Below are 15,651 nucleotides of genomic sequence, written 5' to 3' on the forward strand. Positions count from 1 at the left end.
ACACACTGACTACGGTTCTTTGCGGGAATGGGACCTGCTCTTGGGCTTTCACGACTGGTTATTATTTGGCTCGCCAAGGGCGCAGCCTAAGAGCTTCACTCACCTTTGTAGCTCTGAAGATGGGGAGATCGGAGGTTGGTGTCTGGGCAGGAGATCGGCGTGTCATGGGAGATGGAAAATCTAAGACTGTGTGCCCAGAGACCAGAGATCTTAATGGCACAGAGCTTGGAAAAGGTGACACAATGGTCTTTTAACATCATAAACCAGCAAGTTGTCTATAATGTCTCCCCTCTCGCTGTGAAACGGAGACACCTCTTTCTCCCTTATCAGGGGGAGAGAGAGCCTGTGGTATGTTGAATACTGGGTGAACGAGCAGTCTTTGGGGTACTGCAAATCTGTGTCTTTACTGTTGCTTTGCTGACGATTGAGTGCTCAGTGGCAGGTGCCGATGCTTTTCTTTGGTGGTGAGGGGAGGAGGGATTGTAGCTTGCTGCTGCTTATGCGCGGGAGGGAGGGGAGCTGGGTGTGACTTTGGGGTTCTAACATTTAACTGTCATTCATACTTTGGGGTCACTCCTCTGTTTCTTGTGGATGGTTACAAAGAAAAATCATTTCAGAATGCATACTGCACACATTTCTCTGTACCTTTGAAACCTTTGAATGCCTTCCATGTGATTTTCTCTGGTCCCACTAGAAGTTCTTCAAATTGCCTGTCTTTGATTACCTATTTGATTTGTGGACCAACAAAAATGCCTTCCCTAATCTTGGCATCAGTTATTCTGGGAAACGTGTCTCAAATATCAAAATACTTGTTCATTGCTTTCACAAAATATTTCACAAGCTGCAGTTTTATATGAAGAGAAGGCAAAAATATCTTTATTTGGTCTACAAGAGGCTTATGTGCCACTCTTTGAACCAACTGCTTAAGGAGAGGCCAATCCTTTTAATGTAAAGAGATTCTTTAGCACGGCAGTCCCATTTGCAAATGAAACGACAGTACTTGGTGCATCCGAACTGCATTCCAGGTAGCAGCACTGCTACTTTCAGATCACCACAGATGTTCCCGTTGTAGTTATTGTACTGTACGCATTTCAACAAGACCTCCAGATTTCAGTGGTTTTCTTTTTTGTGTACAAGATCAGTATTGATGAGTGGACATTGCCGATCGGTACTGGAGGGTGGCTATTGCCGATCGGTACTGATGGGTGGACATTGCCGATCGGTACTGGAGGGTGGACGCTGCCGATCGGTACTGGAGGGTGGACACTGCCGATCGGTACTGGAGGGTGGACGCTGCCGATCGGTACTGGAGGGTGGACGCTGCCGATCGGTACTGATGGGTGGACGCTGCCGATCGGTACTGGAGGGTGGACGCTGCCGATCGGTACTGGAGGGTGGACATTGCCGATCGGTACTGGAGGGTGGACGCTGCCGATCGGTACTGGAGGGTGGACGCTGCCGATCGGTACTGGAGGGTGGACGCTGCCGATCGGTACTGGAGGGTGGACGCTGCCGATCGGAACTGGAGGGTGGACGCTGCCGATCGGTACTGGAGGGTGGACGCTGCCGATCGGTACTGGAGGGTGGACATTGCCGATCGGTACTGGAGGGTGGACGCTGCCGATCGGTACTGGAGGGTGGACATTGCCGATCGGTACTGGAGGGTGGACGCTGCCGATCGGTACTGGAGGGTGGACGCTGCCGATCGGTACTGACGGGTGGACGCTGCCGATCGGTACTGACGGGTGGACGCTGCCGATCGGTACTGGAGGGTGGCCATTGCCGATCGGCACTGGAGGGTGGCCATTGCCGATCGGTACTGACAGGTGGACGCTGCCGATCGGTACTGACGGGTGGACGCTGCCGATCGGTACTGACGGGTGGACGCTGCCGATCGGTACTGACGGGTGGACGCTGCCGATCGGTACTGGAGGGTGGCCATTGCCGATCGGTACTGGAGGGTGGCCATTGCCGATCGGTACTGATGGGTGGCCATTGCCGATCAGTACTGGAGGGTGGCCATTGCCGATCGGTACTGATGGGTGGCCATTGCCGATCGGTACTGGAGGGTGGCCATTGCCGATCGGTACTGGAGGGTGGACGCTGCCGATCGGAACTGGAGGGTGGCCATTGCCGATCGGTACTGGAGGGTGGCCATTGCCGATCGGTACTGATGGGTGGCCATTGCCGATCAGTACTGGAGGGTGGACGCTGCCGATCGGTACTGACGGGTGGACGCTGCCGATTGGTACTGGAGGGTGGCCATTGCCGATCGGTACTGATGGGTGGCCATTGCCGATCGGTACTGGAGGGTGGCCATTGCCGATCGGTACTGATGGGTGGCCATTGCCGATCAGTACTGGAGGGTGGACGCTGCCGATCGGTACTGACGGGTGGACGCTGCCGATCGGTACTGGAGGGTGGCCATTGCCGATCGGTACTGATGGGTGGCCATTGCCGATCGGTACTGGAGGGTGGCCATTGCCGATCGGTACTGATGGGTGGCCATTGCCGATCGGTACTGACGGGTGGACGCTGCCGATCGGTACTGGAGGGTGGCCATTGCCGATCGGCACTGGAGGGTGGCCATTGCCGATCGGTACTGGAGGGTGGCCGCTGCCGATCGGTACTGGAGGGTGGACGCTGCCGATCGGAACTGGAGGGTGGACATTGCCGATCGGTACTGGAGGGTGGACATTGCCGATCGGTACTGATGGGTGGGCATTGCCATTGTGTATCAGCACAGCTTTCAGGCTTGACCCTGAAGAATTAATTAAAAGACGTCATTATTATGGGGCATGCTGGCATCTCAAAGCAGTGAAAAGCCCACTAAAATCAGTCCAGAAACCCAGATTATCAACCTGACCAAAGAATTGTTTCAAATCTTCTTGGCGGTTGTGAAAGACAGAAATTTGATGGTGGAAGGAGGGAAGCCTCTTCTTTAAAAAAGGACATGGGTCACGTGGGGTCTTGGTATGGAGTAGACGTGTGTCCTGGGAGCTGCGCCTACCTTCACCTTTTACCTCACCCAAATAGCAGTTACTTCTATTTTTTAAGTGACTGCTGTAACGGGCTGAACAAAATGACGAAGCCAGGTAAAGGGAAGAAACAAGGAAAGGGCGCAGGAGAAGAAGATTCTGGTGAGGGCTCCGTGAAGCTAGCAGGCCCAGAAGAAGCTAAAGCCAATGCTGCTAAGGCCCTGGTCCCAGCTACCATCGAAGAAGTCCTTGAGGCGGGAAAAACAACTGTACAGTTTGGTAGATGGGAGGCGTGCAGAACACAATAAGTCAATCATGAACTGAACAGCGGCTCTAACCAAGGTCAGTAAGCATTTTTCTTTAACGGAGGATGCTGCCAACTCATATGAGAGATGAATCGAAGAGCTGGAGAGGTGGCTTGAAATTCTAATATCCCAAAACACGCAGCTACAGGCGAAGGTGTCGCTGTCAAAACATTCGCATTATCAGGATTCTGGAGAAAGCCGAAAACAGTAAGCCGATGGATTTTGTAGCCACGTTGCTTCCGAAGTTGCTGGGGGAAGAACAGTTCCATCAGACGATTAAAGTGGGCCATGCCCACCGGAGCATAGCATCTGCTAAAAATGGTAGGCCAAGAGCTATTATTGCGAGGCTACACCATTACCAGGTTAAAGAGCTGGTGCTACAGTTGTCCAGGGAGACAGCTCCACTGCTATATGACAGATGTCCGATGTTCATTTACCCGGATTTAACCTTGGCTACCATGAGGAAATGTCAAGATTTTCAGCACATTAAGGAGAAATGTAAAGCCAGGAAAATTAGGTGTGGATTCCGGTTTCCGGCGACGTTCGTGGTTACAGTTAACAATAGCGCCAGTATATTCAGCACTGCAGCCGTAGCGGAGAAGTTCTTGAGCTGAGAAGTTAAAGATGGGCATTCGGACACCGTATAAACCTAAAAATGGATTAACGCTGGGTAACTAGATTCATTGTTGATCGATAGCTGCTTCATCTGGAGACTGTTTGTTATGTTCAGTGCATGAGGAACTGAAAAATAAGCTCACACTAAGATGTGGGTGAGGACTGATTGTTATTGTTTATTTTTCTACTTCATGGTGTATTTGTGAAGAGGTGTTTCTCCCGTGTTTAGTGAGTAATGGGTAGTTATCTTGCTATTCCGGGCCACATGTTGGCCTGTGGATATAGCTTTGACTCCAGGTTAGGGCTATGGAAGTACTATGGGCTATGGTGTGTGTTTTTTTTATTTTTTGGGAGGGTTTTTTGTGTTTCTCAAGGAGTTGTTACAGCATATCTATTTGTTTGAGTTACAGTTTATGTTATGCAGCAACCATACAGCATTTTTTTTGTTAAGCAGCAGATATGACATCTAATTCGTATATACACAGCATTGGTGAAGCTAAATTTGTCAGCTGGAATGTACGGAGGATGAACAGTCCACTGAAGAGAGGGAAAGTATATGCACATCTTCGTACACTCAAAGCTGATATTTGTTTTCTCCAAGAAAAGCACATTAAGAAAACTGGCTTAAGTGCTTTGTTCCTCCTGGGCATTTCAGGCCTACCAGTCGAATTTTAGTACTAAAAACTAGAGGTGTTGCAATCCTAATAAAAAAAACCATACCGTTTGTTCACACACAAGCTATCGCTGACCAGAGGGCCAGATATGTAATAATAAGTGGAATATTAAATTCTATACCATTGACACTAGTAAATGTATACGGGCCCAACTTTGATGATCCAATTTTTTTTTCAGAACCTCTTTAAGGCCATACCTAATCTGTCTGACTCTAACATAATTGGAGGTGGAGACTTTAATTGCATCTTAAACTCCCTCCAAAATGTCCCCAAGTTTGTTCATTTAAAGATAGCGTAACACTTAATAATCTCATGCAATTGTATAACATAGTGGATATTTGGAGGCTTCTTAATCTCATGAAGAAGGATTTTTCATATTTCTCTGCAGTACATAAATCCTACTCTAGGATTGATCACTTTCTGTTAGGTTCGAAATTGGTCTCGTCAGTAGTTGGTTGCACTTACCATAATATACTTATATGGGATCATACTCCTGTCTCCCTTATACTAAACTGAACCACAAAAGAGGTGAATGTAGTTGGCGGTTAAATAATGCTTTGCTAAAGGATAAGGATTTTTGCTGTTATCTTTCAGATAAGATAGATCTACACTTAAGCACCAATGATGTGTGTGATGTTGATGATTCCACTCTTTGGGAGGCCATGAAGGCGGTTATTAGAGGTTGTATAATAGCATATGAGACTGCAGAGAAAAGATTCAAGAAAAGGTTAACTGAAATAGATGATCAGTTGGCAAATCTGGAAGCCTCTTAAAAAACAAACCAGGAAGCAGAATTACTTAATAAGATTACTGCCTTACAGTACGAGTATAATTCTATAATGTCGAAGAGTGTTGCAAAACTACTGACACAAGTCAGACACAGGTATTTTGAGCTTGGTGAAATGCCCAATAAGTTATTAGCCCATCAGTTCAGACAGATGTAGGCCTCCAGGGCCATAAATCTTATAAAGGCGAAAGATGGCTTTTTATTGATGGACCTGGAAAAAATTAACAAGTGTTTTGCAGAGTTCTATGCTAATGTTTACCAATCACAAGGAGGTCCGGATGTTGAAGCTATGGAAGCATTTTTTTGATAATCTGAATCTGCCCACGCTGTCAACAGATTCAGTAAATACACTTGATGCAGATATAAGAAGGTCATCTCTTCCCTCCCCAATAATAAGGCAGCAGGTCCGGATGGGTTTAGCATGGAATTCTTCAAAGTATTTGGTCCAAAATTGTCAGCTCTGCTCTTACGAATGTTGAATCACTCCAGGACAGCTTCCAGATTGCCACCTACTTTATGTAAAGTCAATGTTTCTCTGATTCCAAAACTATGCCATGATCTTGAGGTGGTTTCATCATACCGTCCCATTTCGCTGCTGCCCATTGAAACCAAAATTCTCAAAAAAGTCCTGGCCAATAAGTTAAAAGAAAGCATTTGTTCTATTATTCATCCAGATCAAACTGGCTTTATGCCAGGTAGACATATGCATTTTAATTTGCGTCGTCTTTTCAATATTTTATATACAAAACATGCAGAAGAGGCTGTAGTCATTTCATTAGATGCGCAACATGCATTTGACCAAGTGGAATGGCCATATATGATGTTTGCACTTAAGAAATTTGGATTTGGACCATCTTTCATTAAATGGATTGAGATAATTTATTCACACCCATCTGCTTCTATTATCACTAATCAGAATATTTCTTTCCCTTTTGCAATTCATCGTGGGACTCGCCAAGGCTGCCCTCTTTTTCCGTTTTTGTTTGCAGTTATCATTGAGCCACTGGCTGTTAGCATCAGACAGGACCCTTTGATATCTCCCATTGATATGTATGAACATAAATAATCACCTTTCGTTATAATACGCTGACGATGTCCTTTTATATATCTCCAGCCCACAAACATCAATATCCACCCTTCTGACTCAAACTAATAATTTTGGCAGTTTCTCTGTTAATTGGGATAAGAGTGATCTAATGCCAGTCACTGCAGTGGTTAATACAGAGTATTTACAGTCTATTCCCTTTAAAATAACTTAGGATAATTTTTCCTAACTTGGTGTGTTTATTACAAAAAAAAACCAGATGACCTTTTGCAAGTGAATTGGCGAAACCAAATTGAGCAGGTTAAACACAATATTGACTTTTGGAAAACCCTTCCAATTTCTTTGGTGGGGAGCGTTAACGCAATCAAGATTATTGTACTGCCACCATTTCTTCATCTTTTCCAGTCAATTCCATGTTTTATTCCTCTGTCATATTTTAAGCAATTGGATTCAATTATTATACCCTTCATTTGGAATTATAAAGCCATTAGAATTACTAAAAAACACTTGTCAAAGCCCAAGGAAGCAAGAAGTTTTGCCCTACCGGACGTTAAAATGTATTACTGGGTTGCCCACCTATCTATTCTTGCATGGTGGAAAAAAGGCCCACCCTCCACCTCAGACTCGTGCCCAGCATGGTTACTCACAGAGCGAATGCTTTGTAAGAAGACTTCCTTACCAGCTCTCCTTAATAGCCCCACTGCAGTTAATAAGTCACATTTTAGTAACAGCTTTGTGGTTGGCAGCACTATAAGAATTTGGAAGCATATTCAACTACACATTAAGGCCCCAAAAACTTATATTGACACTCCGATTTGTGACAATCATTCCTTTTTGCCTGGCCTGAATGATACTGTTTTTTTCGTCCTGAAAACAGAGTGGCATCTGTAGTGTAGGATACCTATATATTAATGGAAACTTTGCCTCATTTGCACAGTTACAAGCAGTCTACAATATCCCTGCATCTAGTTTTTTTTTAGATATTTACAAATTCGAGATTATGTTAAGAAATGTATACCTAATTTCGAAGTTTTAGACAAACATGAATCCCTGGAGGCAATAAATAAATTTGATCCCGTTACTCGTAGTGCCATATCCTATTTTTATCAGATCCTACATAATGGAGCTCAGGTGAATACTGCCGGTCTTAAACAGGCATGGGTGGATGAATTGGGTATAAAACTGACAGAGGAGGTATGGGATGAGTGTTTAAAGAGTACACATGATTGTTTGGTCAACGTCAGACACAGACCTATACAGTTTAAAACAATACATAGACTCCATTATTCCAAAGAAAAGTTGCACAGCTTCTATCCTGATGTTTCACCAGTTTGTAATAGATGTAAATCTGAGAACAGTAACTCGTCACATTCATTCTGGTCATGTTGTAAGCTTTATGCATACTGGAAAAGTATCTTTCACTGTTTCTCTGAGGCTTATGGGAAGCAGTGGGACCCACTCATTGCCATCCTTGGAGCACCAAGGTCCCCATCTTCAGCCAATAAGTATGAAAAAATGGCTGTAATGTTTGGAATGGTGATTGTTAAGAAGTTAATCCTGCAAATGTGGAAAATGGACTCTGTGCCTAAGTACGATTTGAGGCTGAGAGAACTGGCAAACACTTTACATTTGGAGAGACCGAGACTATGTAATGAGGACAGAGGGGACATCTTTGAAAGGATATGGGGCCCTGTATTGAACTTTCTTACGGGGTGAAGACTGAGGTTCTTTTGATGCGGTGCACCTCTGCTGTGTATGTTTACTTTTCCCTTTATATTATTCTCCGTTTTGCTGCTCGATATTTAATTTGATTTTGTTATGGTCGTGGTTTTTGTGGATGTGCTGTATTTTTGTTGTTGTTTGTTTGTAGGAAAAAAAGAATTAAAAAATATATTTTTTTAAAAAGGACATCTCCTTTGTTCTAGAATGAAAAGCCTCATCCTGAGGGCAGATACGGCTGAGACGGAGGAATTTAGAGAAGGGGATGGTATTTTTACAATTAGCAGGGTGGGAAGATGTATAGTCCAGATAGCTGTGAGAAGCTATAATATAATAGACAATATAATATAATATAATAGTTATAATAGACATCAGTAGATAAGCTGTCTCCGGAGATGGAGACAGTGTGATTGAGAAAAGGAAGGGAAATGTCAGAAATGAACCAGGTGAATTTGAGGGCACAGTGGAAGTTGGAGGCAAACTGGATGAAATCAACGAGTTCCTCAAGGGTGCAGGAAGCAGTACCACTGCAATCGTCGATGTAGCATAGGAAAAGTGTGGGACAGTCACCAGCATAGGCTTGCAACATAGATTGTTCCACATAGCCAACATACAAAGAGGCATAGCTCGGACCCATGTGATTGCCCTAGACTATCCCTTTTGTTTGAAGGAAGTAGGAGGACCCAAAGGAGAAATTACTTAGAGTGAGGACAAGTTCCACTAGGTAGAGGAAAGTGGTGGTGGAGGGGAACTGTTTGGGTCTGGTGTCCAGAAAGAAACAGAGAGCTTTGAGGCCTTCCTGGTGGGAGATAGAGATGTTTAGGAACTGGTCATCTATAATAAAAATATGATGGGGGCCAGGGAAATCCTTGAAAAAATCAAGAGTGTGTGATGTGTCACGGATGTAGGTGGGAAGGGACTGAATCAGGGAGGATTAAACTGCGTCGAGGTACGCAGATACAAATTCAGTGGAGCAGGAACCAGCTGAAACAATGGGTCTACTTGGACAAGCAGGTTTGTGGATTTTGGGCAGGAGGTGCAGGGTGTGGGAACTATGAGGTTGCTGGCAGAGGATGGGAGATCCCCAGAGTCAATAAGGTTGGTGATGGTGTGGGAGCCAATGGTCTGGTGTTTCTTAGTGGAGTCCTGTTTGAGAGGCAAATAAGAGGGGTTGTCTGAGAGTTGGCGCTGGGCCTCAGCAAAGTTCACTATACCACTACAGTACCTCCATATCTGCTGTTACATGATCCTTCTGCTCTCATCATATCATCAGGACAGTAAACAGCATTGACTTCAAGTACCTCTGAGCCAAACTCTAAGGTCAACAGTGCCCAACAAATGTGAAGAGCCCAGACTTAGTCTTGGTCACCAATTTTACACCCAAAGTAGAGCTCGCAGGCGTTTTTAATAAGAGGAGTCATGCTTTGTCTTTGAGATATCAAATATATTTCCTGTTGCAACATTGGTGAAACAATTTGCTACTACAAATACTCCTGAAAATACAATTACTTTATTATGAGTACAGACAATAGGCAATACATGTACAGCACGCTCATCAACATAATCACAAACCAAGATACATGTAAATGCAATGCATAGAGCTGTGTGCATGATTCTTTTATAACCTTTCTAAAACCTGTCCTGCCAATACATGAACAAGACAGAAAAGTTTTCAGCTTGCATTGTGGGCAATTTCACAAAATAAACGGTGTGATAGGAAAATTTCATGGTGATTTTCATAATCAGCAGCACAAAATCCATGAGATACAGCCAAAAGTACTCAGGAAGTAAAGTCTTTGTTGTCCAGTGTACAGTTTCAAGTCTTTTGCACAGTGGTTGCTTGTCCACTTTGGTGTGTGCAGTTTTTCATTGATTCTATGGTGTTTCTTTGTATTTGCTGTGAATGCCCACAAGAAAGTAAATCTCAGGGTAGTACTTTGATAGTATATTTACTTTGAACTCTAAACTATCTCCCTCTTGCGTTAAACGCATGCCATTAAGTACTTGACATTTCTATCCTGGGGATAAAGATCATGACCATCCACTTTATCTATGCCTCTCATAGTTCTAAAAGACACAAGTACAGAATTAGCTCATTCATCCCATATTGCCAGCTCCACTATTCCATCATAGCCAATTTATTACCCCGCAACACCATTCCCCTGCCTTCTCCCCATAACAGTTGACGCCCTTACTAATCAAGAACCTATTAACCTCTACTTTAAATATACCAATGAGCACGAGGCTCCTAAGTATTGAGGAGATCTTCAAAAGACTCTGTCATCAAAGACTCTCACCATCAAGGAGATGCCCTCTTCTCATTGCTGCTATTAGGAAGGAGATACACAATCCTGAAGACACACTGCCAATATTTCAGGAACAGCTCTTCCCCTCCACTATCAGATTTCTGAAAGGACAATGAACCCATGAACACTATGTCACTATTTTTTGGCTCTCATTTTGTACTACTTATTTAATTTTTTTAAATATATATTTCTTATTTAAGTTATAGTTTTTATTATTATGTATAGCAATGTGCTGCTACCACAAAGCAACAAATTTCATGACATATGCCGGAGATATTAAACCTGATACTGATTTACTTTCAGAGATGCATGCCCTAATATCCCTCTGTGCATGAATGCTGTTAAGAGTCCCATCATCAACTGAATACTTTCCCTTTACATTTAACATCCCAAAGTGAAACACGTCAGAGTTGCCCAGACTAAACTCCATCCGCCATTTTTCAGCCTATATCTGTAATTAAACCTTAAGACCATAAGATATAGGAGCAGAATTAGGCAATTTGGCCTATCAAGTCTGCTCCCATTTTCCTCTCAGCGCAAATCTCTCCTTTAAGCCCTGACAAAGCAAGAATCTATCAATCTCTGCCTTAAATACACATAAAGACCTGACCTCCACACCCACCTATGGCAAAGAATTCTACAGATTCACCACTCACTGGCTAAAGGAATTCCTCCTCATCTCTATTCTAAAAGGAAGTCCTTCTATTCTGAGGCTATGTCATGGCCTTAGTCTCTCCCACCAAAGGAAATATTATCTCTATCAAAGACTTTTGCCATTCCATAAGTTTCAATGAGGTCACCCCTTATTCTTCTGAATTCCAGTGAATAAAGGCCCAGAACCATCAAATGCTCTTCATATGACAAGCCATTCAATCCTCGGCCCGAAACATCAACAGTGCTTCTCCCTATAGATGCTGCCTGGCCTGCTGTGTTCCACCAGCATTTTGTGTGTGTTGCTTGAATTTCCAGCATCTGCAGATTTCCTCGTGTTTACATTCAATCCTGGAATCGTTTCTGTGAACCTCCTTTGAACCCTCCAGTTTCACCACATCCTTTCTAAGGGGCCCAAAACAGCTCACAATACTCTAACTGAGGCCTCACCAGTGCTTTATAAAGACCTAACATAACATCCTTTCTTTTATATTCTAGTTGTCTTGAAATGAATGCTAACATTATATTTGCCTTCCTCACCATAGACTCAACCTGAAAATGAACCTTTAGGGAATCCTGCACAAGGACTCCCAAATCCCTTTGTACCTCAGTTTTTATGTACTTTCTCTCCATTTACAAAATAGTAAACCCTTTCACTTCTTTGACCATACACTTTCCGACACTATTCCATCTGCCATTTCTTTCCCCATTCTCCGAATCCATCTAAGTCCTTCTGCAGCCCCTCCATCTATCTTCATACCGTCTGCAAACTTTGTAACAAAGCTGTCAATTCCATCAATCAAATCATTGATATACAACTTAAAAAGAATCAGGCCCAACACAAACCCCTGTGAAACACCACTTGTTACTGGCAGCCAATCAGAAAAGGCTCCCTTTATTCCCTCTGTTTGCCTTCTGCCAATCAGCCACTGCTTTACCCATGCTAGAATTTCTCCTGTAATACCATGGGCTCATAGCTTGTTAAGGAGCCTCGTGTGGCACCTTTCAAAGGTCTTCTGAAAATCCAAGTACACATCAATTGATTTTCCTTTGCCTATCCTGCTTGTTATTACTTCAAAGAATTCCAACAGATATGTAAGGCGGGATTTTCCCTTGAGGAAACCATGCTGACTACAGTCTATTTTATCATGTGTCTCCAAGTACCCCAAAACCATATCAATAATAATCAAATCACAAACAAGAGAAAATCTGCAGATGCTGGAAATCCAAGCAACACACACAAAATGGTGGAAGAATCAGAATCAGGTTTATTATCACCGGCATGTGTCGTGAGATTTGTTAACTTAGCAGCAGTTCAATGCAATACATAATATAGAAGGAAAAAAACAAAATAATAATAATAAACAAATTACAGTATACTGAAGAGATTAAAAATCATGCAAAAACAGAAATAATATATATTTAAAAAGTGAGGTAGTGTCCAAGGATTCAATGTCCATTTAGGAATCGGATGGCAGAGGGGAAGAAGCTGTTCCTGAAACGCTGTGTATGTGCCTTCAAGCTTCTGTACCTCCTACCTGATGGTAACAGTGAGAAAAGGGCATGTCCTGGGTACTGGAGGCCCTTAATAATGGACGCTGCCTTTCTGAGACACCGCTCCCTAAAGATGTCCTAGGTACTTTTTAGGCTCGTACCCAAGATGGAGCTGACTAATTTTACAACCCTCTGCAGCTCATTTTGGTCCTGTGCAGTAGCCCCCCTCCCCCATACCAGACAGTGATGCAAGCTGTCAGAATGCTCTCCACGGTACATCTATAGAAGTTTTTGAGTGTATTTATTGACACACCAAATCTCTTCAAACTCCTGATAAAGCTAGCTGCTATTTTGCCTTCTTTATAACTGCATTGATATGCTGGGACCAGGTTAGATCCTCAGAGATCTTGACACTGAGGAACTTGAAGCTGCTCACTCATTGGAACTAATCAGATGCCAATCAATATTAGGGAAGTTAAAGTCACCCATGATAACAACCCTGTTACTTTTGCACCTTTCCAAAATCTGCCTCCCAATCTGCTCCTTGGTATATCTGCTGCTACCAGGGGTCATATAGAATGCTCCCAATAGAGTAACTGCTCCCTTCCTGTTCCTGACTTCTACCCATACTGACTCAAAAGAGGATCCTGCTACATTACCCACCTTTTCTGTGGCTGTAATAGTATCCCTGACCAGTAATGCCACCTGTCTTTATCCCTTTTAAAGCACTGAAAACCAGGAATATTCAGAATCCATTCCTGCCCTGGTGCCTGCCAAGACTCTGTAATGGCCACTACATCATAATTCCATGTATGTATCCAAGCTCTCAGTTCATCACCTTTGTTCCTGATTCTTCTTGCATTGAAGTACACACACTTTAGCCCTTCTACCTTACTACCTTTACACCCTTTATTCTGCTGCTCTTTCCTCAAAGCCTCTCTATATGTTAGATCTGGCTTTACTCCATGCACTTCTTACACTGCTCTATTGCTCCGGGTCCCATCCCCCTTGCAAATTAGTTTAAACCCTCCCAAACTATGCTCGCAAACCTACCTACAAGGATATTGCTCCTCTTCAAGTTCAGGTGTAACCCATCAAATCAGTACAGGTCCCACCTTCCCCAGAAGAGATCCCAATGATCCAGAAATCTAAAACCCCGTCTCCTGCATCAACTCCTCAGCCACGCATTCAACTGCCATCTTCTCCAATTCTTACCATCACTATCACGTAGCACTGGCAGCAATCCTGAGAACGCCACCCTTGAGGTCCTGTTCTTCAGTCTTCTGCTTATTTCCCGAAACTCAAACTTCAGGACCTCATCTCTTCACGTGACAAATAGAGCTAATCTTTAGCTTTAAATCTTCTTTTTGTGCATTTTTTTTTCACCACACTGTGGATGCATTGGAGAGATGTTGTCTAGATTTGCATTACGGGGGGTGGGGAGGGAGAGTTGACAAGCAAAGCTTGTTTTCCCTGGAGTGAAGAAGGGCACTCTTCACTCTTCTGATATACTGACACTTGCGAGATGCTCCCAGCATAATCCTTGCTGATTTGACATAACGCAAATGGCGCATTTCACCATATCTTTCAAACAACATGTGACAAAAGAGTGAATCTTTATCTTTAATTTTTATCTCTCACCTCCAGTTCTCCTCTGCCCCATGTAGACGGAAGGCTGGAGAGTGTTCTCTCTGGATAACAGATGTGGGAGGTGGTGGAAGATGCTTGGTAGCTGTAGTACATTCTTACTGACGGTGATGTTCCAGAGTTTTAGCTTAGTTTCATCTGAAACAAACAGAAAGAAACAAGTGAAATAAATAAACACAGAAGGCAGGTCTCCACCCAGGACTTGCATGGCTGACAGTAGTGAAAAACAAGAGGAAGCTACTGACACAATGAAGGAAGCCCTGAACACCGCCAAGACCAAGAACAGCCATAGATGGAGGACCTTCATTGCGGCCCTAAACGCCAGTGGTGTAATGAGCAGAAATTAAGTGGCAGATCTGTACGTTGATGCCATTTACCCTCCTAGCTCTTTAACTCTTACCTAAAGATACCTATCAGTTTTTAAAACGTCCAGCTGATCCTCAGCTTTTTTTGAGGCTGGTACAATTAAGTTCCTTTGTGCATGAAGCATTGCTTCATTACATCACCCAGGAGTCTAATTTTAAGGTTGTATGGTTGAGTACAATGACTCCAAACAAAATGCTTTATTGGAATGCTGTGGAAGTTAACACAGAATTAAATAATAACATTGGAAAACAAATAAAACTATTCAATTTGCCACCAACAAAGAACAAGCAGGCCATCCAACATCTTGACAGACGAAAACAGAAGCTGTTCAAAATCAGTCAGTGACACTTGGCAGTAATGTGTGAGAAGAGTCTGATTTGAGATAGTGGATACTAGGCACTCTTCATTGAGTCAGCAACTTTAAATTCCTGGGTGCTAAGTGCTAACATATCAAGTGACTTGTCCTGGGCCCATCAAATCATGAGGAAAGTGCACCAGTGTCTTTACTTTCTTAGGAGGTTAAGGAAGTTCGGCGTGTCGTCAACATCAAATTGAGCCCAAGGTCAAACCCGAGTTCGGCAAGTCCTGAGGTCAATACCCAGAGAAAGGTGAAGTCCAGAGGGCAACGACTAAGGTCTAAGTTGACAGCTCAGTGAGTCTGGAGGTAGAAACCTGAAGATCAAAGAGCAAAGTTTGTGAGTACAAAGGTCAAAGTCCTTAGGTCAGCTTGTCCAGAGGCCAAAGAACTGAAGTCTATAATTTCTGGCCAGGGACTGGAAGTTGGAGGTCCACAGCCAAGGACTGGAGGCCCAGAGGCAGCCTGCCCTGGGGTTAGAAGCCTGTCTGTCTGTGAGTGGGTAGAAAAGGGGCTTGTTTTGCTGTTGTTGTCTTGTCTTGTTTTGTTGTTGCTGCTCCTTGAGTTGTTCTGCTGAACATTGTGGATGTGCTATGTTGGCACTAGGTTGTGTGGTCACCTGCACATCCTTGAGTATGTTGGCTGTTAATGCAAATGACACATTTTAATTTCTGTATATGTGTAAATAAATCTGAAGCTGAATCTGAAA

General features: G+C 43.5%; 1 protein-coding gene across 2 annotated transcripts in view; it reads right to left on the reverse strand.

The window, feature by feature from the left end:
* Positions 1-15,651, reverse strand: part of mgat4b (alpha-1,3-mannosyl-glycoprotein 4-beta-N-acetylglucosaminyltransferase B) — a 305,024-nt gene that overhangs the window by 164,665 nt on the left and 124,708 nt on the right. For both annotated transcript variants that reach the window (XM_059990693.1, XM_059990694.1), the window contains exon 3: positions 14,216-14,359. In XM_059990693.1, coding sequence (XP_059846676.1) covers positions 14,216-14,359 — 144 coding nt within the window. The remainder of the gene's footprint in view (positions 1-14,215; positions 14,360-15,651) is intronic.

Source organism: Hypanus sabinus, chromosome 15, assembly GCF_030144855.1.
Source record: "Hypanus sabinus isolate sHypSab1 chromosome 15, sHypSab1.hap1, whole genome shotgun sequence".
Classification (NCBI taxonomy): Eukaryota; Metazoa; Chordata; class Chondrichthyes; order Myliobatiformes; family Dasyatidae; genus Hypanus; species Hypanus sabinus.